The 24,225-nt window shown below is 46.9% G+C and overlaps 1 protein-coding gene across 17 annotated transcripts in view; it reads left to right on the top strand.

Annotated features, from left to right (window-relative positions):
* KALRN (kalirin RhoGEF kinase) overlaps positions 1–24,225 on the top strand; it is a gene marked incomplete at its 3' end in the record, with an annotated part of 571,907 nt that overhangs the window by 495,021 nt on the left and 52,661 nt on the right. For 6 of the 17 annotated variants that reach the window (XM_081139141.1, XM_081139139.1, XM_081139121.1 and 3 more), the window contains 3 exons: positions 12,903–13,186; positions 14,326–14,430; positions 18,812–18,907. In XM_081139141.1, the coding sequence (XP_080995267.1) occupies positions 12,903–13,186; positions 14,326–14,430; positions 18,812–18,907 (485 nt within the window). The remainder of the gene's footprint in view (positions 1–12,902; positions 13,187–14,325; positions 14,431–18,811; positions 18,908–24,225) is intronic. The other 11 variants (XM_081139138.1, XM_081139132.1, XM_081139142.1 and 8 more) reach the window with 4 other exon arrangements.

Raw genomic sequence — 24,225 nt, 5'->3', positions numbered from 1 at the left:
TGCCTTCGCCCTGTCAGGTTTGGCTCAGTGGTTAGAGCGTCAGCCCACGGACTGAAGCTTCCCAGGTTCGATTCCCGCCAAGGGCACGTATCTCAGTTGCAGGCTTGATCCCTGGCCCTGGTTGGGGCATGGGGGTTGGGGAACAACAAATTGATGTGTCTCTCTCACATCGATGTTTCTGTCTCTCTCCCTCTCCCTTCCATTCTCTCTGAAAAGCAATAGAAAAAATACCCATGGGTGAGGATTGAATTAAAAAAAAAGTTCCCTGCCCTCATGGAGTTTATATTCTAGTAAGGGGAGTAGGAGAGACAAATAATAAATCCTATAGCAGGTATTTTTTAATGTAGTATATTAATAGACAATTTTAAGGCTCAATAAGACCAACAGATCAGGAGATAATTGCCACTGAAAAGATACATTTCTCACAGTTCCTAGAGGAGAAAGCACACCTCACAGGGCCACAGGAGAAAACACTGAGTTTGGTTGCAGGAAGAGACAAGAAATTAGTGGGCTGAAGCCTTGGAGGTGAGTCAGGGTTATCAGGTTAAGGGTTGGCTAGTTCAGGTAATTTCAGCAGGAGTATAGGGGCGTCCTTCTTATCTGGTACCTGGCCCTGGGGAGATTAGGGCTGGTGGATAGTAGTCCAAAATACAGAGCCTATTAAAGAAGCCGGATGCAGCTGTGGGCTCTGGATTAGTGGTTTTGCATGTAAAAGGCACAATCTCAGTTGAGTTCTTTGCTATCTCTCGGAGTTAGTCAGCAAGGCTCCAGATATCAAAGCATCAGAATACAGAAAATAAAAAGGCATGGTTAATACAAGTGCTACAGGGAAAATAAAAGGGGAAGGGAATGGGGAGTGTCAGTGTGGAGGGGTAGGATGTTGCAGTTTTAAATAGAGTAATTAGGGAAGACTCTAACGGGAAGGTAGCATTTCAATAAAGACCTGAAGGCAGAGGAGAAATGAGCCGTATGGGATGGGAGCATATCTCAGTGATAATGCCACCTAAAGCTGTATCAGTGTGCCTTAGACCATAGCAGGAAAAATATAGTTGAGGGAGAGATGAGGTCACTTGTAGGTGGTAGAAACACAAGCTGATGGTAGGAAGGAACGGGATGGCCTTGTGTGTATGAGTTGAATATGGAATGTTTTGTCCAGAGAGTAGATTTGGTAACGTGTTTCCCATTCACCCACATTTGGTAAGATGTTCCTCTCCAAATCCTTTAGAGGAGAAGGTGGTTCTTGGTAGAAAGGTGATTCTAATCCAGGAGAAATTTATCTGGTTAAGGACCAATATGGACCAATCGGAAACTGAAGATTATCAACTAAAGTAAAATTGTATCTCATCACCTATCCCTCACCCCAACCCCTTTGAAAACACTCCAGTGGTTTCCCACCACATTTGGGATGAAGTTCCATCTCCCTGCCATGGCCTCCAAGGACCCGAGTCTAACCACTGCTGACCTTTCCAACTTCATTTTATATCCCTCCACCCACCAACGGTGGTCCAACCACAAGAACTTCCTTTCGGTACCTTGAACATCCCAAACTCATTTCTGCCTTGGGATTTGTGCACAGGGTGTGCCCTTGGCACGGGCCCTCTCCTCATCTTTACGTGGCTGGTTCCTTCTTATCACTGAGCTCTCAGCTTACTCTTCAGAGAGACTGTCACCAGCGGCTCACTCTGAAGAATTTACCCAGGCCCTCTCCAGCCCATGAGCCAGATTAATTCTCTAACTACTGCTGAACAGTATTCGAAATTTCTCTAAATCATGTATTCATTTATTATCTGACCCTATGCCCATGATGACTAGAATGTCAACTTCTTAACCTCGGGGACTTTGTCTTCTTCACTGTGACAGCCCAGCATGAGGAACAGCACCTGCAATAGGGACTGCACTCAGTCAGCACTTGTTGAATGAAGGGATAATCACACGATGTCTTCAACTATAAATGTTATATAAGTTGAGACTGCAGGGCCCACCACTTAGGGAATAAAAGAGCCTTCATAACAGGACAGGGTCTAGCAGTCTTCTAGGAAAGGGATACTCTTAAAGAAATAGTCTAATTTTGTATCTTTCCTGCAGAGGATGCCTCCAGGGATATCTATGGTGCTGGGCAATATCCCATCCCAGTCATTGCTGACCTTGAGGCTGGGGGTTCTAGCTCTAGCAGAGGAGATGGCCTTGTCACCATTGGGCAGGCATGGCAGAGTAGCAGCCCTTGGGCCTTTGGTCCCAGATGTGTAGTATTTGACAGCACAGTGTTTTTCTTTTTAAAAATAGTAATGTGGCCTGGCCGGCCGTGGCTCAGCAGTTGAGAATGGACCTACGATCCAGGAGATCATGGTTCGATTACCAGTCAGAGCACATGGGCGGGTTGCGGGCTCAATCCCCAGTCGGGGGCTTGCAGGAGGCAGCCGATCAATAACAACTCTCTCATCATTGATGTTTCTCTCTCTCCCCTTCTCCCTTCCTCTCTCTGAAATCAATAAAGATATATTAAAAAATAATTATAAATAAATAAGTAAATACAGGAATGTGCATTCCTTCAGTCACCTTACACTTCATTTGTCACACTGTGCCTCTCCTGATTGTCCTGTATCCAAGGTCTTCTCATGTTGACCTTACTTGTTGGTCCTGGAGAACATCTGACCTTTGACCCCTGCCCTAGGAGAATACTAGCCCTGCGTCCTAGCAGCCGGTGGGCACTTTGGATGTTTTTCCTAATTGAAGGGAAGTTGAAATACTGCTGCCTTAGGAACTAGCTCATGGCTGGAGGACAAGGTGTCAGCGTGTCTTACCTGCTCCAGAGGCAGAGAATGCTCTGCTCAAGGGAGTTTCTCGTCCCAGTTATGCAAATAACATACAGAGTATAATTGGGAAGTGACCTTTCTAAGGACCCGGGGTATTGTGTTAACCCGCCTCTCCACCCAGTTCTTCATGCCCTCAAGGCTTAATACTTATCACAACAGTTAAGTAGCCTCACTCAGTGTTTTTTAAGACTAGAGGTCAACATCTGCGCTTCCAACTCTCTCACCAATCTTGTCTCTCATCACCTACTTGCCACTTGATTTGTGAGAAAGCAAATGCCTCAGCATCTAACAGTACCTTGGAATCACGTTTCCTTTCTTCAGCCTCTGGCCTTTCCATCTGGTCATACTTACTGTCGTCGCCATGGCAGCCAGTGTTCTTTGCCATGATGAGCTGTCTGTACTTATTAGTAAAATATTGTCAGTAATTAGCAGAGAAAGCCAGAACTTTATGCCTCCCCAAAAATCCTCCAACAGCATTTTCAGTGACAATGTCAAGATCTATAGAAGGAACTCATGGGTTGAATGCAAACCTGACCCCTGACTAGCTTTCAGAATCCCCATTCAGGAACATGAGTTTCATGTGGAACTTCACCTTGACTGATTTTGTATGTGCACAAGGCTACAATTACTTTAAATACAGCATGTCAAATAAAGCACAACTTGTAAAATTGTAACAAAATGCAGTTGTAGCCTTTAGCTTACTGGTCATTTCCATTATACATGGCTCCATCTGTTTCCAATGGAGTGGAAAATTACCCTCTCATATTTGTGATCAGGAAATTGTTCCATGAATAGAATTGGGTCCTTTATACAAGAATTACATTCAAACATCATTTACAGTTGATTTGTACCAGAACTTTAAAACAGGACAAAGCATATGTGCAATTTAATGATTAGAAAATTGTGCCAGTGACAGACACCACCTTAAGCAGAGGGTCAAAGTTAGCATCATATCATATTAGCATTATATCGCTATTATATGTCTCTTCACATGGTACATTATTTTCAGGGGTATTCCCGCCAAATATGCATTCTCTAAATCTAATCATAAGGAAGCATTCAACAAACCCAAATTGAGAGATATTCTGCGAAATAACTACCTTGTACTCAGAAATATGCCCAAGTCACGAAAGACATGACCTTTTTCTATAAAGGACATCATTTGAACACTTGGTGACATTTGAATAAAGTAGAGTATCAGTGTTAAATTTCTGGTTTTGCTAATTGTACTGTGGTTACATAAGAGGACGCCCTTGTTTTTAGGAAACTTTTACACTGAAAATTTTAGGGATAAGGGGGAATCTTCTCTGTGACGTATTCTCAGTTCAGAAAGAGTGAGAGCGAGTGAGAAAGAGAAAAGAAAAAACAGGTGGCAAAATGTTAACATTTGAGAGCTCTGAGTGAAAGGTATACAGGAATTCTTTGCACTAATCTGACAGCTTTTCTCTAAATCTGAGTTATTTCCAAATAAAAAGTTTTAACGAAATGATGCCAGTGGGATCACACTCGTGAATCTCATCCCCAAGTAGGCCGGGCATGTATTCCTGGCCATGTGTTCCCTGAGTGTGAATCTGTGTTCTGGGTTCAAGGAGGCCGGGGCAGAGGACCTCGAGGGCGCTGTTGCATGAATAACACAGAGTGGGAGAAATGGGGAATGAGACGTTGCACTCGGCCAGGAGGCGCAGGCTGAACTCAGCTTGTTCATCTGCTTTCGTCCAAGCCAGGTAGCCGGGACCTGGAGGAAAACTCCCTTGGTACAGATGCTGGGGGGAAACTGGGCTGCATTCCTTCTGCAGGGTGTCAGACTACCTTCAGTCCAGGAGACCCTAAACCTTAACACTTTCTTTCTCACCCCACCCACATACAAAAAATATAGTTTCGCAAAAAAGGACCCTGAAATCAGATAGAAGTGACACCAGCCACCTGGGTAGGCAGCTTCCTCCTCTGCTTCCCCTGGGTTCCCTCGGAGAATTTCCATTGCACCATTTTTAGTTAAGTAGTGCTTAATTACAGCCTTAGACTTTCCAGCGTCACCGTGCTTCAGCCTTTCCCTCGGCCTCTGTAATTAAGCCCGGCACGGTGACCCTTGGCTAAGGTTACTGCCGAAGGGCACCTGGTAAGTGAGATCCAGGTCAGGCCTCCCGCTGGCTTCTGGGTAGGTTCTGAGGTGCTCGAGCTCCAGCTGAAAATGCCTGGGCCGACTGTAACTTATCTCCTCCTACTTTGGTGTGCGTAAGAGTCTGACTGGCATCCCTGCCGTCAGGATACCATCCTCAGGAACCTGATGCACCTTTAACATTCCAGACTGAGGCGGAATAATAGCCGAGATCAGTGCTAACCACGCTGCTTTCTGTAACGTGAATAGCACTCAGTAAATGCTATTTGTTCTTGGAGAGTCATCATCTACATGAGTATGTTAATCAGCATCTTAACAAAGTCCTGAAGCAAGGGATTAAGCCAAGTTACCTGAAGTAAGGGAACAGGTGACTTTGCTTAATCCATCTTAATTGACTGGGCAGCACTTAGACCATCTTAGGGAACAGGAAGCACTAGCCTATATTCATAGTCACGTTGCTGAGTTTAAAAGACAAGTGCCTCGCCAATGTTGACTTTTTCTTAGAGGTGTCTAGACCTAAAAATAGTCAAACTCCAGTGATTTCTCTTTCTTTGTACTTAGCCGTTCAACACCGGCCATTTAATGAGCTCCTTTGTGACCAAGGAGTTGGTGCTGGGGACAGAGAGATGGACGACATCTCTGTTCTCAAAGACTTTAGCGTTAAGGAGGTTATGCACACAAGCGTTTGTCAGCGCCAGGTGAATGGTACGAGAGGTCCTCGGAGAAACAGGAGAACGTGCCGGGCGTGGTCGTCGAAGAAGGCCCAGGTGGGCTTTAGACAGCAGAGAGACAGCAGGGTGGTGTGAGCAGTGAGCGGTGCCGCATGGGTGCTGCCGTGAACTGAACAATTCGGCTGGATTCAGATAGAACAGTTATTTCCAGACTTCGGCATACACTGAAATTACATGGAGGGCTTGTTAAAGCACCGAGTGCTGGGCCAGCCCCGTAGTTTCTCATCCAGTAGCTCTGGAGTGGAACCCAGGAGTGGCCACTTCTAACAGGTTCCCAGATGGTGCTCACAGTGCCCATCTGGGAACCACGGTTTGAGAACCTCGGATTATCAGAGAATGGAAACTCATAGAGCAGGAAAGGTAAACTCAGACCTGACCCTGGAGTGTAAATGGCAGGCTGGCAAGTTAGACTTTACTGATCCAGTTTTTTGTTGTTGTTGTTGTTGTTTTGGGGGGGGGGTTGTTTTGTTTTTAAAAAAATGTATCTTTATTGATTTCAGAGAGAAGAAGGGAGAGGGAGAGAGACAGAAACATCAATGATGAGAGAGCCATTGATCGGCTGCCTCCTGGGCATCCCCCACTGGGGATCGAGCCTGCAACTGGGGCATGTGCCCTGACCAGGAATCGAACTGTGATCTCCTAGATCAAGCCATGGCAGCTGGGCACTGATCCAGTTTTGAACAGTGACTTGCACAAAGCCACACAGTTGTTCTGGTGGCAGAGATCGGTCAAACGGATAAGAGAAAAGTACGCAGAGAGTCATATTTAGAGGTTGTTACATGGTTAAAGCAGATGGATCTAAAAGGTCTGAGTTAGGGCAATGACAGTGGGAATGGAGAGAAAAACACCAGTGCAGAAATCTTGGTGAATGAAGGGTCTGCTCGTAGGAGAGAGCTAGCTGAGAGGTAGCCTCAGACCTTCCCTGGGGGAGTCTTCAGTTATGTGCAGTGGTCTGTTTAAGGTTATTTTGAGGCTTGGTGAATATTATTAGGGTTGAACTTGTTTACATGTACACAATCTGAAAAGAAAAGCAGAAAATGTTACTGTGTAAATTAATAGGGTAAACTTTTTTAGGAAACTTGTTTAATTAACCTGAGGGCTTATTTGAAGGCCTAGGAGAAGACTCTGGTGTGAATACATCCTGGACTCAGGAGTGGCCCTATTTTACCAGGGAAACTTGGATTACCTGCCAGGTGTGATGGAGCTCGGGAGGGCTGCATGTGAGGAGATGAAGCTGGATGGAGGAAGATGCCTACCCCCGCCTCGGAACTGGGCATGCGCCGTGCGTCATGATTAGATGGCTCCTTGTGCTCATGATCTCTTTATAGACGAACACAGAGCTCGGGTGACCCCAGTTCCTGCTTGTCCACTGATTCTTATTGCCCAGTCACAAGTAGGAACCATTTCTTAGTTACAAGTCTGTATTTAGGTTTCATGCTAATATGGCATGTCCATTTTTCAGTGTGAATTTGTGAAGCTTTGCCCTGTTCTTTTGGTGGTTGTGTGTTGAACAGTTCCAAAGCCTCTAGGAGAGTTCTCTACTCCACAGTTTGGAAGAAATGTGTGTTCCCTCTCCGTAGGCTGTGGACTGGTCTGGGAGAATTAAATGGATTTATAGATGGAAATAGTATCTATAATATTTATTCTTAGAAGAGCTGCTCTCACTGACTTGCTGGATCTGATATATCGAGCTTTAGAATCCACCCCTGGGATATAGAGAAAGTGGTGATGAAACAGAGACAGTGTTTCAGCCCTTAGCTTCCAAAGACAATGACAGGGACAGTGCCCTGTCCCTGCATACAAACCATTGGATTTATGGATTTATTGCCCAGAGAACTTTCACCCCCCACTTCACCATTATATGCCCTTCTCTAGATGTGCAGTTTCCAGTGTGAAAAAAAAAAGTATAAATACTTTGATAATTTTTATATATTAAGTAAATTACTTATAGAAAGCCAAAGGAAACAGCAGTGTTTGGGTGTATAATCTCTGCAAACAGATGTATTGAAATGCATTTGCCTTACACAGTGCAAGCCATGGAAAGCAATGAGGATGAGTTTACAGTTACTCTTGTATTGTTGGAGCTAAAGCAAAACAAAGGAACAGGAGAGTGAGGACTCTTTTGTAAACATCTAGTGATTTCTTCTGATTTGGGCCAGTGGCGTCAAAGCTTCCAATACAGTATTAGGATGCATACCAGGGGGACATTTATAGACCCACTGACCATTTGGATAAAACAGGCATATTTAATATAGAACAAGAAGACCCCCCTCTTTTTTTTTTTAGCAATTACACAATACACTGTATGAGAGACATGCTTTGGGGGTGTGATTGAATACCATCACTGAACTCCAGGAGAATGGGTTGAAAATAAGCTTCTCAGTCTTGAGTTGTGCCCTTCAAAGCGGTGTGGAAATGGTGAGCCAGCTTTGTGAGTTACGCATCTGGGTGTTCATGATCCACTGAAACTTTGGATGGCACCTGCGTGTACACAGGCTCTCTGGGGTCCTAGCCTAGCCCTTTAAGGATACTGTTCCTGATCTTTGGGGATACAAAACCCATAAAACTGTCCTCTTTTTGTCTAGGAGGTATAGCCCTCCTTTACTTTCAGCTCACTTTGAGGCCAGAGGAAAGAAGGCTGAATCAATGTTTTGTGATTAGAAAAATAGAGGATGACAGTCCTGTGGATGCAGACACAAGGCATTTGCCACATCCTAAATTTGTAATCTTTGATGACTTATGTACAATGTATTTTGCTTTCAGAGTAGTTTTGAAACATTTACACTAGGACAAAAATTGTAGTAGCTTTTTTTAAGGTGCAACATGAAATAAATATGAGTTGAAGCTTTGTAAAAGGGAAATTGAGTTTATAAATGAGCAATATTTAGATAAAACATGTCTAGGATATTCAGTTACTACCCATGTTGTACACAAGTATCTTCTGTTTTGTTTGCTAAGGAAGGGCTACCCAAGTAAAAGAAGGGCAATCTTTGATGTAGACAGTGGGCTTGGTACAATGTGTTCAGTGTACATAGTCTCATGGGTTTTATTCTAGTGTTCATCTTCAGGTCAGGCAGACAACTCTCATCTCCTGTGCTGCTTGGAAACATGCGGCTGTGATTAAAAACCAAAAGCAAAGAAGCACGCATGCACCCCCCCCCCCGCCAAGTTGCCTGGTCATGAAGTCCAGCAGAAGCTCCCGTTCTCTAGATACCACTATAGATAAGGAGGCTTATGTCATCTCCAGGGAATAACCTGCGCTGCTCACACTCCCAAATGGTGGAGGAGGGGACGGCAGTGGCCTGGTAGTCCGAGGATGTGACTACCTTACTCTCAGAGATTTCAGGCACTGATCATAGGAGTGGTTACCTGAAGTGGAGAGGGAGAGTGACACTGGCATTAAGAGAATGCAACTGGCATTAAGTTTTTCTTTGCTTTCATGATGCGTAAAACTTTGAAGCTAAAAATGACCTTAACTTACCTAGCCTAGTCTTTAGAAGAGCATACAGCTAGAATGACGGAGCATACAGGATGAAATCACAGTCATGGATTAGGGAAGGCTTTTATAGTTTTACTGATTTTGATTTAACTTAGATGATGCTTCCTATGGGTCTAAAGGATTCTCAGCACTTTACAAATATTAACTCCTAAATCCTGATAACAGCCCTGTGGGATAGATATTCATATTATCTTCATTTACTGATGAGAAAACCGAAATACAGAGAGACTCAAAGTCCCACAGCTCGTCAGTGGTGGGGCCAGGCTCTGAATGCATCCTCTCTAATCTGTGCGTTTTGTCGATGAAGAAACAGAGGCCTGAGTGTCCGTTGCCACCCAGCTAGTTAATGGCAGAGCAGCTTCAGAGCCCAGGTCATCTCTGTGTTGTAATCCACTGAGTACACACCAGCAGATTGCTCTTGGATTAGATAAACAAGACAGGAAAATGACCGGACCAGCAGCACTTCTCAAAGTCAACTTCAGCAAATTATCACTGAAAATGAGTGTTGGTGCTAAGAATTCTCTGGTTATTGGTTCAGCTGTGGAATATGTTCTGTGACTACATGGCATGTCTTTTTTCCTCAGGTATTAAGGAAGAAATTGGGTGGTTTAGAGAGGTAGCTCAGGAATTGGAGAAAGTAGGCATGAAAAATAGTGTGAAAGTCTGCTGATGTATAAGAGTTTGCTGTTTGTTGATTTATATAGATTTCCTTGATTTCATTAGTACTGTTATATTCCCACGGCCAAGCACGTAAGCTCGTGCCACTCAGTCTATGAAGTTGGACCCACAACCTCAAGGGTTACCCTGCCATGTTTTCTATTTTTCCAGTTGTGCCTGAGATACCATGTCAAAACCTTCATTGCCTTCTCCATAAAATTAGTGCTACTGAGACTGCTTTCAGTAGTGAAATTTTATAATTTGTATCAATGATATATAAATGTATATTTGAAATGTTACAAAGACTAGTGACTTCACACTCCTTTTTACAGTAATTATAGAGACTAAAGGAGTACATGGCATGAACACAGATGTAGGAGTAAGATTAGATATTTGTGCAGTGGAGTCAGGTCTGGATTTAAATCTAGCCTCACAGCCTCTTCCATGAGCCATGGTTTCCTAAAATATTCTGATTTCCTATTTCTTAAGACGAGAATAAAATAGCACTAACCTCAGCTTGGAAAGATTTGATGAGATAAGAGTATTATTGTTGAAGACATTACAAATCAGCACCTTATCCTTTGTGCCTGGAAAGGTACTAGAATAAATTCTCAAACAGCTCATTGCAGCCACTTTCAAATTTGGGAGGAGCATAACGTGCCAGTTATCCTTTGAAGCAGTAACAAACTAAATGATGCCTCATTCTTTTATAACCATACATTCAAAGTAAGTTAGTAAAAGTTCTCATCACAAGAACAAAAATTGTAACTATGTGAGCTGATGGATGTTAACTAAACTTAGTGTGGTAATCATTTCACGATACATATACATATATCAAGTCATGTTGTACACCTTGGACTAATACAATGTTACATGTCTCAAAACTGAAACAATTATAAATATAAAACAAATATTAAAAACAGTTATATCTCAAAACTGGAAAACAAAAACAAGAAAAAGTGATTTAGAAAAGGTTCTGTCTCAATTCTAACTAGAAGATGAATCATGCATTGCTTCCATCTTGTGACTTCTCTTTTATGTGGGCTGTGGTTGAGTGGCCCTAATTGTTCACACAGAAAAAACAAAATTGAGAATACTCTTGATTTTTAATTTGTACTTTGTAATTTGTACTCTTGCCATTAATTTGTACAGGACGCACCAAAGCAGAACCAGATGACAATGGGAAAGAAAGAATGGTCAGTCAGATTTGCATTAGTGCATCTCAGAGCCGGGTTACGATTTGCCGTGGAACAGGAAACGTGGGCAGTCATCTCTGTGTTGCTCAGTGACACACAGCACGGTCAGTGTGGCTGGGCCTCCGGTTATGCTGGCTGAGTATGTGCTGATAAATCTAAGTTTCAAGGCTTGAGTTTAGTAGAGCCATGTGGTATCGCAGGGGCCTGGCGAATGACAAGCTTCTGCAGCTTATCAGCAGGAAGATAACAGAAGGTCCTGGTCCCACTGCTGTGCTGGGAGATGCTTATCACCCAGGCTTCTGAGAACAGGAGTTTCACCCATACCAACACTTCAGAAGTAATGTCGACATACCCAAGACCACAGCCAGCAGGGAATTCTCTGAGATAAGATTACAGCTTTGTCCTTAAAGGGACACCGACCAAGAGAGTTGAGCCTCAAATATTCCCTTAGCAAAGTGGAATTATCCTCCATAACGGAGGACTTTGGGAGCTCACTTTTACTTTTGTAATAGTTCCTCTGGCAATATCTAAGAAAGTCCCTGCAAGGTCAAGATTGGTGCCCTGAGGTCAGGTGGTTGTAGAAGCTGGAGATAGCTCGCCATTGGCAAAAGCATTCATTCACCTTCTCTCAGAAGGTGATTTTGTTTCTTCTTGGTCTAGCCAGAGGGCTCCAAGGCTAGATCAGACCTCTAGTCTAGGTCCAGGATAAAGTCATTCTAGGGAAAGGTGATTCAGTCTTTGAGATAAGTAGGAGCCACTCCAATAATTTGTTTAAATACCTAGTCACGAGTTTGGTTTAAATATCAATATGCGAACTAGCACTGAAGTGATGGGGGGGGCATCAGGGGTCAAGGTAAAGCTCGTCAGGTGTTCTCCCAAGACCATGTCGGTCCTGAGAAAGAAACAGCACGCAGAGAGGTAACTCAGCTTTGATTGCCGTCCAGACACTAACAGTATCACTTCTTGCTCTGAAATGCCGCACACTCGTTCCTTTGCAGTCCCTGTGCACAGCCCTAGTGTGGCTTCTAACTACCCCCTTCCCGGGGCTGCGCTATGTATAGTTACCAGGTTAACTAACTAACAAACTAACAACCACCACCCTTTTTATCCTGTCATTACAGTAAAGTCTCACAATAAACTTCATGCTCCTCCAGTTCACTGTTAAATGTCCTCACTGATCTTTCTACCCCATTTCTCCTTCTCCGTTAATCTTCATTTCATTCCAAAAATCTACCTACAGGCTATGGGCTCCGGTAACTTCACTTTCCCATTTCCCCGCCTCTGTGCTGTTGCGCCCACTCCCCGCCTTTGGGATCCCTTCTCCCTTCCCTCCTAGTCGCCGGCCTCTCTCCCAGCAAACCTTCGCAGGCCAGCCGCCAGCGCCTGCTGCCCTCCCGCCTGGGCCTGGGTCCGTGCTGTCCCTTGGCGATTAATCACCCGCTGCTGTGTGAACTCTCCTTCCTTTACGGGCCCTGATGTGCTCTTTGACGCCTCTCCTCTCTCTCCCCTCCTGTGTGTGTGTGTGTGTGTGTGTGTGTGGCCAGATAAAGGGCCTATGAAAATAAACTCTATGGCTTATATATCTTTTGAATACACTAATAGGCGCTCCAGGGCGTTGTGATGGGTCAGTAGTTCTCAGGACCCTGGGTTTTTCCATGACGGCAGGCGTCTTTGTCTTCTGTCCTCCCCTGTATGCGCAGCGCCTGGACTGGTGCCTCGCACAGCAGAGGCCGAGGGAGTGTCCCGAGTCCTGCTCTCCGGAGGGTGCTTCCTTGGCGGGGCCTGCGGCTGGCCTGGACTTTCTGCCTCGAGTTCTAGCTTCCTGAGGACAGAGCCGTGTCACTCCCAGGCTGCCCCTGACCCGGCTCCGTCTGTCTGTTCTTTCCTCAGATGCATACTCTCATTCCTCAAGTGAAAATGGAGGCAAGTCCGAGTCAGTGGCCAACCTGCAGTCCCAGCCCTCCCTGAACTCCATCCACAGCTCCCCCGGTCCCAAGCGCTCCACCAACACCCTCAAGAAGTGGCTGACAAGTCCTGTGCGCAGGCTCAACAGCGGGAAAGCAGACGGAAACATCAAGAAGCAGAAGAAAGTGCGGGATGGCAGGAAGAGCTTCGACCTGGGCTCCCCCAAGCCTGGGGACGAGACGACGCCCCAGGGAGACAGCGCTGATGAGGTACTGACATGCGGCCCTGGGCCCTGTGGGGCATCTTCCCACAGGTGTGGTAAAGGGACAGTCTCTAGTCCCCACTAATATCTTCTTGAGCCTAAGTAACCCAAGTTCTCTGTGTTCTTAAGACCTTCCCAGTATGATTTGTGACCAGTTCAGAGACTGACCAGCACCTAGCACACCTGGCACACAGACACCATTTTGCCAGATTTGGGTCCAGGGGGAACCAGTTGGTCACCTAGTTCCTTGCCCCTGCTAGGGACTCCCTCAGAACCCTCTCGGCCTGCTTAGAATAGGAGTAAAAGGATCGAGACCATTTCACTGGAGAACAGAAGACTGCTGGGGGATTATGTGGGGGATTATCCCTGTTTGCAAGTGTCTTGAACAGTGCCACATATGAAAGGGGGCAGACAAGTTCAGCTTGCTCCAGAGGGGACAATTATGATTGACAGGTGAAAGTTATAACAGGTTTCAGCTCAAAGAGAGACTTTACAGGGGGCAGCTAGTGATGGAATGAGCCTTCGTGGATTGAATGAATACCGTACTGGAAGGGCTTGGGAGACTATGATCTCACGTAACAGACGCCTGTGTTAGCCAAGAGGTCAGACTCAGTGACCTCAGAGTTCCTTCCAAAGCTGAGATTCTGTGATCAGTGGATCTGTTTTGGTTGGTGGAATGAGGTAGCTATTATCTGGCAAACTAACCTACTCCAGTCACTGCTGTGGCTAAGAAATACTTCCTGATATGTGACCATGCACTCTTATAATTCTGTGCCATCTGCCATTTCTTCCTATGAACATAGCAGGGAGCCTGGTGATATTCAGACTGTGGTTTCATAGTCCTTCAAAAATTCAAGAAGTTAGGCTGTCTCTGACCACACTCAGCTTTCTCTTTCACTAGCTAATCAACAAAGCAGATGTTTCCCGTGTGTGTGTGTGTGTGTGTGTGTGTGTTCCCCCATTTGGTCCTCACTGTCGTTTGAGGTAAGCAAGTAGACCTATTCGACCGAGGAGGACACTGAGGCCAAAAAAATAGGGGTCCAGTGAGAGAGGAGGTATCTTATATGTTGCTTTTTAAGAAATTGCCAAGTTCTTTGGCATCTTTAAGTATATCAAACAGTGACTAATGCTGTTCTTTTGTTCTAGAAGAGCAAGAAAGGTTGGGGTGAAGATGAGCCAGATGAAGAATCCCACACCCCCCTCCCTCCGCCCATGAAGATCTTTGACAATGACCCTGCGCAGGATGAGATGGTAGGACTCCTTCACTCTCTCACTTAAAAGAGCATGTGTGATGCATGTGATTTCCTTTTGTTTGTGTGTAGTGGGGAGTGATACTGTCTCCCCTTGTTATCTCTTGCACCACATGAATCCATGGTGGTGTGGATTCTGACTGTAGTTGGTAGGACCCCCAACCCTGGTTGTCTGACTTCGTTCTGGGCAGTGTGGCCGTGTGTGCAGAATGCTCAGAGTGGGACTCTTCCTGGTAACTTGTCCTATGAGGAAGGGCAGTGGCTCTGTCTTTGGGAGCAGCTGGTCCCTGAAGGCACTGTTAGTCTCAAAAAGGAGTCTGAGGTGGCTCCGGCCATGATCGCCTTCTTGTACCGGACTGTATGACCTGTGTTTTAGTTGATGTTTTCCTGGTACTCAACTCTAACACCGAAGTAATGGTAACTCCCAGTCAAGCCCGGTGCTGTTGGAATTCTGCAGACACAGCATGAGGATGGAGATGCCGCTCAGGGGAGGTTGCTGTCGAAGGTCGGCAAACCTGACATGCCAGGTTGCTCAAGTTCTCTGCTTTGCGAAACGCCCTGACTCACCGGCAGAGGCTCATGGATATGTGAAGTGTGATGGCCACTGGGCCTCTAATCACAGGGCGATCATTCCGGTTGTTCTGCAGCAGGGGCCGAGGTGGGATGTGCTTTCCAGTTCTGGCCCGAGGCCCGAGGCTGCGTTAATCGTGTGTTCCATCACTCACTTTCCTCACAGACCACACTTTCGCTGTGTTGTGTTTCTCCTGACTTCTCTTAGTGTTGCTGTTCTCTGGACTCTGGAGTTGAAGTGGTGGTGTCAGTTTTTATTTTACTTTGCATTTGCTTTTCAGAGTGCCATGTGGTGGTGGCAGTGGCAGCAGTGGCAGTGGTGGCCATGGTAGCAGTGGTGGTGGTGGCAGTGGCAGTGGCAGCAGTGGCAGTGGTGGCAGTGGCAGTGGTGGCCATGGTAGCAGTGGTGGTGGTGGTAGTGGCAGTGGTGGCAGCGGTGGCGGCGGCAGTGGCAGCAGTGGTAGTGGCGGCAGTGGTTGCGGCTGTGGCAGTGGTGGCGGCTGTGGCAGTGGTGGTGGCTGTGGCAGTGGTGGCTGTGGCAGTGGTGGCTGTGGCAGTGGTGGTGGCTGTGGCAGTGGTGGCTGTGGCGGTGGCTGTGGCAGTGGCAGCAGTGGCAGTGGTGGCAGTGGCAGTGGTGGCCATGGTAGCAGTGGTGGTGGTGGTAGTGGCAGTGGTGGCAGCGGTGGCGGCGGCAGTGGCAGCAGTGGTAGTGGTGGCAGTGGCAGTGGTGGCCATGGTAGCAGTGGTGGTGGTGGTAGTGGCAGTGGTGGCAGCGGTGGCGGCGGCAGTGGCAGCAGTGGTAGTGGCGGCAGTGTTTGCGGCTGTGGCAGTGGCGGCAGTGGCAGTGGTGGCCATGGTAGCAGTGGTGGTGGTGGCGGTGGCAGTGGCAGCAGTGGCAGTGGTGGCAGTGGCAGTGGTGGCCATGGTAGCAGTGGTGGTGGTGGTAGTGGCAGTGGTGGTGGTGGTAGTGGCAGTGGTGGCAGCGGCGGCGGCGGCAGTGGCAGCAGTGGTAGTGGCGGCAGTGGTTGCGGCTGTGGCAGTGGTTGCGGCTGTGGCAGTGGTGGCGGCTGTGGCAGTGGTGGCGGCTGTGGCAGTGGTGGTGGCTGTGGCAGTGGTGGCTGTGGCAGTGGTGGCTGTGGCAGTGGTGGTGGCTGTGGCAGTGGTGGTGGCTGTGGCAGTGGTGGCTGTGGCAGTGGCGGTGGCTGTGGCAGTGGCAGCAGTGGCAGTGGTGGCAGTGGCAGTGGTGGTGGTGGCTCAGCCTCTGCCCAGGGTCCCCCTGTGCTCTCTCGTGCTCTGCCTGGCAGTGGGGCAGCCTCCTCTGATGCTGTGGGCCCAGCATACAATACCCCCCAGGATACTGTTCAGAAAGGACTGTGCGGGTACTTCAGTGTTTCTGGTAAAGCCAGTTCTTGTTTCAATTCTGCTCTCCATTTGGGTCATTAACCCACAGACATTAATCGAGGGCTTCCTCTGCGCCAGAGGGACCGATTCGAGGGACAGGATGATGACTAAATGGTCCCTGCCCCTCTGTGACTCACCCATGAGAAGCACAGTTGCAGCCCCTCCTAAGGTGACGTTGGTGACCCTGGTCTCCAGGGCCAGCTCTGACTCTTGGCTGTTGGGGAAAGTGGCAGGAAGCATTGGCGCGGCGCCCAGCCCGGACTCCTGTGCTTCACTTGAGGTGGGAACGAGAACCAGCCGCCGTGTCCCCGGAGGCCTGTCCTTATAACATGTTCTGTAAACAGCGATAGGGCCCGTGGAGAGTGGGACAGTCCTGTCCCTTGGTCCTCTGTCCCACACAGCGCTCCGCCCTGAGGTTATCTCCAGCTTGTGGAAGATTAGTAAAGGTCACAAACCCTCCCCCTCTAATACCTTCAGAACCAGCTTGTTTTGGGGAAAAGGACGTTATGTTGTTTATGGATAATTTTTAACTGAAAATGCGGACTTACGCCCAGACGTCTGTGTAGACTTTTCTTAGCCAGAAGCAGGGCAGGTGGCCGCAGTCCCTTTTTAGACTCATTAACCCTCCTCAATCCTGCTTGTTTGGTTTTGGAACCGTTGTTGTTCTGGAATATTTGGGGATCCTTAGAACTTTTAGCAAATGGTGTTGGGTTTATAAAAATAATTTTTACAACAGTGTGAAAGGAATTTTTAAAAGTCTGCTCATTGTGATGTTGCGTGATTAATTCTCCATGTTCCCTTCTAATAGTTGTTCATATGCATGTATGTTTTATTTAATATTTCCTAAAATCTTATTGATTTTACCTCCGTAGCTATAATTTCGCTAGCTGGGGGCTATTTCATTTATTTGATGAGCTATGATTAGCTTGACCAGCCTGTTTGGGGATATCCCAGGTTGTTTCCAACTGTTGCTTCTCCGGATAACACCGCCCAGATCACTCAGGACACACGGCCTTTGTTCTTTTCGCTTCTGCCCTTGGGAAAGGTTCCCAGGGGTAGGATGACTAGATCAAAAAACGGATAACTTGGATTTCCAAACAGACTTAAGCTTTTTTTCCTGCATTCCCCAGGAAAGGAAAAAGATTGTTTTTATGTCTCTCTTAATGACATTTGATTTTTTTTTTTTTTACCCCGTCTCAGAAGCAAAGACCTAAGCTCACACTTAGATTAGACAACAAGAAGCTTCTGTTTTGAAACTCCTGCCCCTAACTTAAGGGACAAACTGGAACACAGAGCACGGCCAGGACATCCAGCCCTCTACTCCCGCAGTCTTTAGTGTCAAAAGCTGAAGGTGCACGCGTCCTGGGCCCTGGGGACACCATTGCCCTCATCTTCAATGAGCTAGGGGTAAAAGCTCGCCCATGCATGGGGTTAATCATTTCCCCCAATTTCTTCTCAAGTAGGAGGAGGAAGAAAATATGCCACCACTCCTCAGTGAGCAGGAGTCCCCAAACCATTGGCCAAACCATCGCATGCACCCATCCTTATTGTGGGTGCAAAGGGAAGAGGGACAGGCCCTTGGCTGCGCCTCTCTTCACTGTGAACAACAGAGTCCCTCACTGCTCCAGCACGAGACACACACATCCCGCTAAAGCCCTTTGTGACTTCCCAGTGTTCCAGTGTGGGGGCCTTACCGAATAGCCGCATTTGTGGAGGGGTATGTGTGAGTGTGTGTGTGACTCTGTGTGTGTGAGTGACTGTGACTGTGTGTGTGACTGTATATGTGTGTGTGTGAGTGCATGTGTGTGTGTGTGAGTATGTGTGTGTGAGAGTGTGTGAGTGTGTGTGTGTGTGCATGTGTGTGTATGGGGAGGAGGTATCTAGCTTTCTGGACTCTTAAGTGCCCTGCGCCTAGCATATTTGCTTGACACAAGGTGAAGATGTATATTTAAGATCTACGTCTAAGGAAAGCAAGGGCAATTTCTCTTCTTTGGACACACTTGAGGCTAGGTTTTTTTATTCCTTTCATAACCAGGAACAGCAGTGGGCAGCCCGGTAATGACCACAGTCTTGTCTACCCCCCACCTCCATTGCTGTCAGTAGGTGCAGCCCTTACCTATTGGCCTCTCGGGGACACAGGGACCCAGCCTCAGCTCCTTTGGTGGCCTGCTTAAGGAGACCCTAGGCCCATCCCTGCATCACTTCTGGCAGATTTCCTGACAAGGGCTCTGGCAGGCCTGTCCCACCCCCCCACACACACACCCCCATCTCCCTCTATCATCTCTTCCCTCGAAACATAGAGCTTTGCTTGCTTTGCCTGCCTTGAGCTTTGGACTTGCTGTTTTGCTTCCTAATTGCTATTCCTCATTCCTTGCTAATCTGCTTTTCCTTTGCTGCTCGATGTCTTGCAGTCCTCCTCTTTGCTAGCAGCCCGGCAGGCTTCCACCGAAGTGCCTACTGCTGCAGACCTTGTCAGTGCAATAGAACAGTTGGTCAAAAGCAAGCTGGTAAGTGGGGGTCCTGGAGGCAGTTCTGCCTGTATCTCACCTCCGTGTGACTCCTGGGGCCTGGCATCTATTGGCCGTGTTCTCCTTTGCACCTTCCCTCATTCCTCCTACAGGACTGTTCCCAACTAATCGTGCTTCTAAAAAGCTGTGCCCCAAAGTCCTTTTGGGCTTAGTTTGGGAATGGGCATGAGCAATTAACAGGCTCTTTGGGATTGTGACATTGATGAAAGGTGAAAAGTACTCAAAACAAAAGAGCCTCCCTGTAAGCCTGGTCCCCTGTTCTCCAGGGAAGTGACATTTGGACAGTGACTGATGTGTGTCTGGTTATCCCTCAAGCTCACTTTGCTGCTGAGGCACAGACATGGATTGGACCTTTGAAAGCACTGAGTAATTTTATTTGGGGACCTCAGACAGCCTTCTAGCTTGCAAAGTCTTACACAAGTAGACTGCTAATTATGAAAGGAAGTGGGCACAAGTACGTAGATACCACACCACAGGAAATTAGGGGCCTGCTGCCCATCCTGCTCTGAGTCTGAGCTGGTTCAGGGTTTCGACGTTGATGCCGGTGACGGGGCTCCTTTCTGGGAAGCGCGGCTCCTCTCCCATAGTTTCACATTTAAGGGTATGAGGACAAGATCACAATCTGAAGCTTTTTCCTTTCCTTTGCTCTCATTTGTGTCACTCACTTGGTTTTATTGCAGCTCTCATTAGGATAAATGTCTGCTTCTGTCAGACTTCTGCTGGGCAGTCCTGTTAATCAGCACCATTTAAACCTGTCTCCATGTGGCCCAGGGACGGGAGGAAAATGATGGATGCTCTCTAGGGAAAGCTGCCTGATAATAATGTTAATTACAGGAACTGCCTTTTTAAATATCCCAGCTCTTACAGAGTACCCATGAAATTTAATACACGTAAATTTCTTCTTTCCTTATAACTTTTCTTCCTAATTAAAAAACTTGGCTGGTATTTTCAGTAGCTACTGTCAGACTCTGGAATGTTGTTCATTTTCCTGCCATCTCTCCCTGTCCTGAGTTGCATACTCTTGGGGGACTGCACTGACTTTCCAAAGCTCACCTCTCCCACCACCCCTCACTGCTCTCTTTCCCTCTATACACTGACCTATGTACCCTCTTCATTCTCCAAAGACCATTTAAATTATTTTTCCTTAAAAATCACCCTTTTTTTTTTTTTGCATTTTCTCTTTCACCACCTGAGCCTGGGCTCTGACCTCATGCCTGGACTATTGCAGTATCCACTGTTTGATCTTTCCCCACCCTGGTCTGCCTCCCAGCCTCGCTCTTCAGTTGGGTCTCCCACAAGCACTGTTTATTGCCTCCCTCCTCCACGAAGGCTCACGGCCTCCCGGCCTCCCTCTCGCCTACACAAGCAGTCGTTTCCAGTTGTCGGGGGGTGGGCTTCAGATACTCAAGACAGTTTATTGAGATGTAGAAAGAAAATATTAGCATCTCTTTATCTCATTATTTTAAAATGGTTTTGTGTATGTTTTAATCTGTATGGATAATGGTAATACAGAAATTAATAAGTTACATGCTTTGGGAATGCATAACCAAAATTATGCTCACTGATAAAGGTAAATAATCAAAGTTTGGAAATCACTGACCCATAAAGTCCACACTTACCCAGAATCCTAATGTTCTATAGCCTCCTCTCCAACCTGTCTTTCCAGCATCCATGTATTATTTGGGTTGATAAACTCCGAATTGTCTTTTTCACTCTCCTCAAACACACATTTGACTTTCCTCCCTCCAGGTTTCTGTTCATACCACTCCACTTCTCTGGAATGTTCTCCCTCTTATTTGTGCTTGTCTAAAACATAATGGTCCTTCAAGGCCCCACTCAAATCTCATCTCTCCACAAGGGCTTCCCGGACCAGCCCAAGCCAGCTGTCTTCTGCATCCCACAGTAATTCCTGTGTGAGCCACACCCTGCCTGGGGCAGCTCTTAGATGGCCCTACTATGTTATCTGTTAAAATTGCTTGATCTTGTCATTTGCAGCTTTCCTGTCCAGGTAGATGATTTGTCATTGAGGATGTTCTCTCCTCCACTAGCATGCAGGAGCCTTTTACACTTACACTTCTGTCAGCAAATACTTGTTTCCAAAAGTCTGTGTTTTTTCATATTTTGGATTACCTTTTTCCTACTACTGCTCACTCTTAGGAGTCTCTGTTCGCCTCCAGTCTGTGTGAGCAATGGGTCTGGCGTTACACATGTGAGCACAGATGTTGGAAAGTCCTATAAGAGCAAATTTCCCAAAGGAAAGGGGTATAGGATAGTGGTGGAATTGACTGGCCCTATAGCAAGCTCTCCACAGATGTCTCTGGATGAAGGGCCTTTCTGCGGTGAGTTACCATAATAAGGGCTTTAACTTCCACCAATAACTGCTTCATGAGGACCTGCCATGAGCCCAGAATTATAGAGATTTCTTTGGCTGAACATATAAAACCAAGCTCGTATCAGGGAAAGGAATGAGGGAGCCGTGGTTTGGTTTCTCAGAATCTTCTCAACAAAACCCAGTCCTTTGTCCTGTCCCCTACTTTCCCTTTGTCCCCATTCCCACACGTAGCCACCGTGGGCAACGATGGAGCCAGCAGTGGGTGGTGGTTTCCTCAGCCACGTTTGGGAATACTGAGTTGCATTTTCATTATCAGCTGTTCCTTATCAGCCCTTTAACTCAGAGGAGGGTGAGACCTAGAGCCCATAAAAGTTCTGGAGTTTTTATTTGACTGTAAGTGCAACAGTGGGACAGCTGCCAGAACAGCCAGTGTGGTCCTAGGCTGGGTCAATGAAAGTACAATGTACAGAGAGCAGGAGCCGCCCCCCGGTGCGCAAAGCCCTCTGGCCACGCCTGTCGTGAGCTGTGTGTGAGTCATGTATCGGGCTCTGAACCCAGTGTTTCAGAATGTTCTTGAACGCAAAGGAAGTCGCCCCCGAGGAGGAACCAGTGCCGAGTGGTCCATGTCATTTGAAGGAAGGCTGAAGAAAAGTCAAATATGGGGAGAAGTTAGGGGAGAGAAGACGCAAGAGCTGAGCACTGCCATGGGAAAGAAGGTTTGGCCTCGATGCTCTTTTGCTCCAGAGGGTGGGTCCTGGACCTGTGGGTAGAAGTTGTCTTAGTTCAGCATAAGAAGAACTAATATGGTCCTTTTTAATGTAAAGCCTGGAAATGTTACAGGAGCTTCTAGTATACATGGACTTTTATGTCTAAGCCTTGAATTCTGTTTTGGTTGCTCAAGAGATGGCACCAGATTTTGCACTAGAATTCATTTGGCCCCCTAGCTTCCCCTAAAAGCCATGGTGAGATCCCTGTGTCTCCGAGTTTCAGAGCTGCCCTTGGTGCTCATGACAGCCGAGGGCTTCCTCTCTGGGAACTGTGACCTCTGCTGCATGGGAGCTGCTGTTCAAGAACGTGGGCAGCGCTCTCGGCTCACCTGCTGTGCAGATAAAACCCCTGAGGCCCCCAGAACCTCCTTTGGCAAGTCCTTCTGCACTTTAATGGGCCCTTCTGAGTTCTCTCCTCCCAGCCTTGGTCTTTAACCACTGCTTTTATTTACCAAGAGAGGATGCCCACCCACCTCCCTGAAGAGAGCTAATGTGCTTTTTCTAGGTTTTGTACTAAGGTGTTGTTAATTCTGAGGCAGGACTAAGGCCTCCCCCTGCTTTCCCTATGTGATTTTTAATAAAGCTTCTTTCTAGACATGTGGACTGGTGGTGATGAGTGTCTGAGGAATCAGAAGACCTGCATTTTAGTCCTGGCCCTGCTGCTTATTGTGTAGCCCTGAGCAAGTTACTTAGGCTACTTGGGCTTCAGTTTTATCTCATTTATCAACAGTGCTGGTTCTGCACACCCAAATCTAATCCCGAGAGAGTTATGAAGATTGAGTATGAAGGTGTGAATACACTTTGTAAACTGATAAGCAAGCACCCCACAAACCTTAGCTCTTCGCCAGCTCCTACATACTGGGAAGGGCGGGGCAAGGGAATCTGGTCCTCTAGCCACGCCCTGGGCACAGGGACACAGTGTTTGTCAGCCAGGATGGTGGTGGTTGGGTGAATGTTGCTGGGTAATAGCTTGACAATCTATGATTTGGTTTTATTCCTCAAGTTAGAAGCTCCACAGAGCTTCCTGGCCATGTGTGCCTCTAAACAGCCCCAAGATTCCCCCACCTACCGGAGATGAAGGAAAGAAAGCCTCCTCCCTGAGCTCCTGTCCTCAGGATGGCACCATGGCCCCCTTACTGAGAATCCTCTGCCTTGAGGGAAGGGGCTGGCCAGGTCTGCACTCTTGTTAAGTCTTCCTGGGCTGGCTTCCTGAGAAGGTGTCCACCTGCTTCAGCAGGACTGTCCGCCCTCCGGGACTCCTGCTTTGACAGCAGTCACCTTCCTCGGTCAGCCTCGGTCAGTTTGGGTGGGGACATAGCATGGGTAAGGCAGGCTGCACTCGTGGGTGTGCTATGCTCGCCTCTAGAGGAACTGACTGGCTTTGTCGGGGCAAGGGAGCTAGCAGAAGTTCAGAGTCCAGACGAGAGAAAATAATGGCCCCATTATGTCCACTCTGGAGGTGTATGTTTTCAGGAACTGGGTTCCTCTGACATCCCTCTATGGAAATGTTATTGAGCTTGTTGAGATAGAAAAGTTTAGATTTCCACCAAAAATATTTTAGCCCGAAGTCACAAACCTGAAATGTCATTTGCCTGGAAAAGCCAGACTTCAGTTTTTCTGCTGTATGGTTGTTTCCCCCACCCCCACCCCAACTTGCCTGGGAATGACTGAGATCTATACCTTTGTCCAGAGAATATTATATACAGTTTTATAAAAGGGTGGGACAGCTAAGAGGTTGGTGTGGTAGGTGGTGTGGTAGGTGGCACCTTACCTGTTGTTTTATCAGGTGAGCTTTGACCTCTCCCCAGGAGTTCCATAGTATATTCAGTAAATTCTGGGGGTCCTACTGTGTGCCAGCTCTGAGATCAAGCACAGAACCTTCCTTAGGGGACTCACAGTCTGGGATTAATGCTCAAAACCCCCTCTTGCCTAGACTATTGCAACCCTTTCCTCTCAGAGTTCAGTCTATCTCTTTACTTGACTGTCTGAAGGATCTTTCTTTTCTTTTTTAAAAAACAACAACTTTTTAATGGTTCTTTTTAACTAATAAAAGCAATATATGCTCATTCAAGAAAAAAATTGGAAAAGTGACAAGGGTATTAACAAATTATATCACTTGTAATATCATCATCTAGACATAGTGTTGAAATTTAAATATGTTTTCTTCTTGACTCTTTTTAAATAATTATTATTTTTTA

The sequence above is a fragment of the Miniopterus schreibersii genome, assembly GCF_964146895.1.
Source record: "Miniopterus schreibersii genome assembly, chromosome: 5".
In the NCBI taxonomy this organism is placed as follows: Eukaryota; Metazoa; Chordata; class Mammalia; order Chiroptera; family Miniopteridae; genus Miniopterus; species Miniopterus schreibersii.
This window is presented reverse-complemented; position numbering and strand designations above follow the sequence as displayed.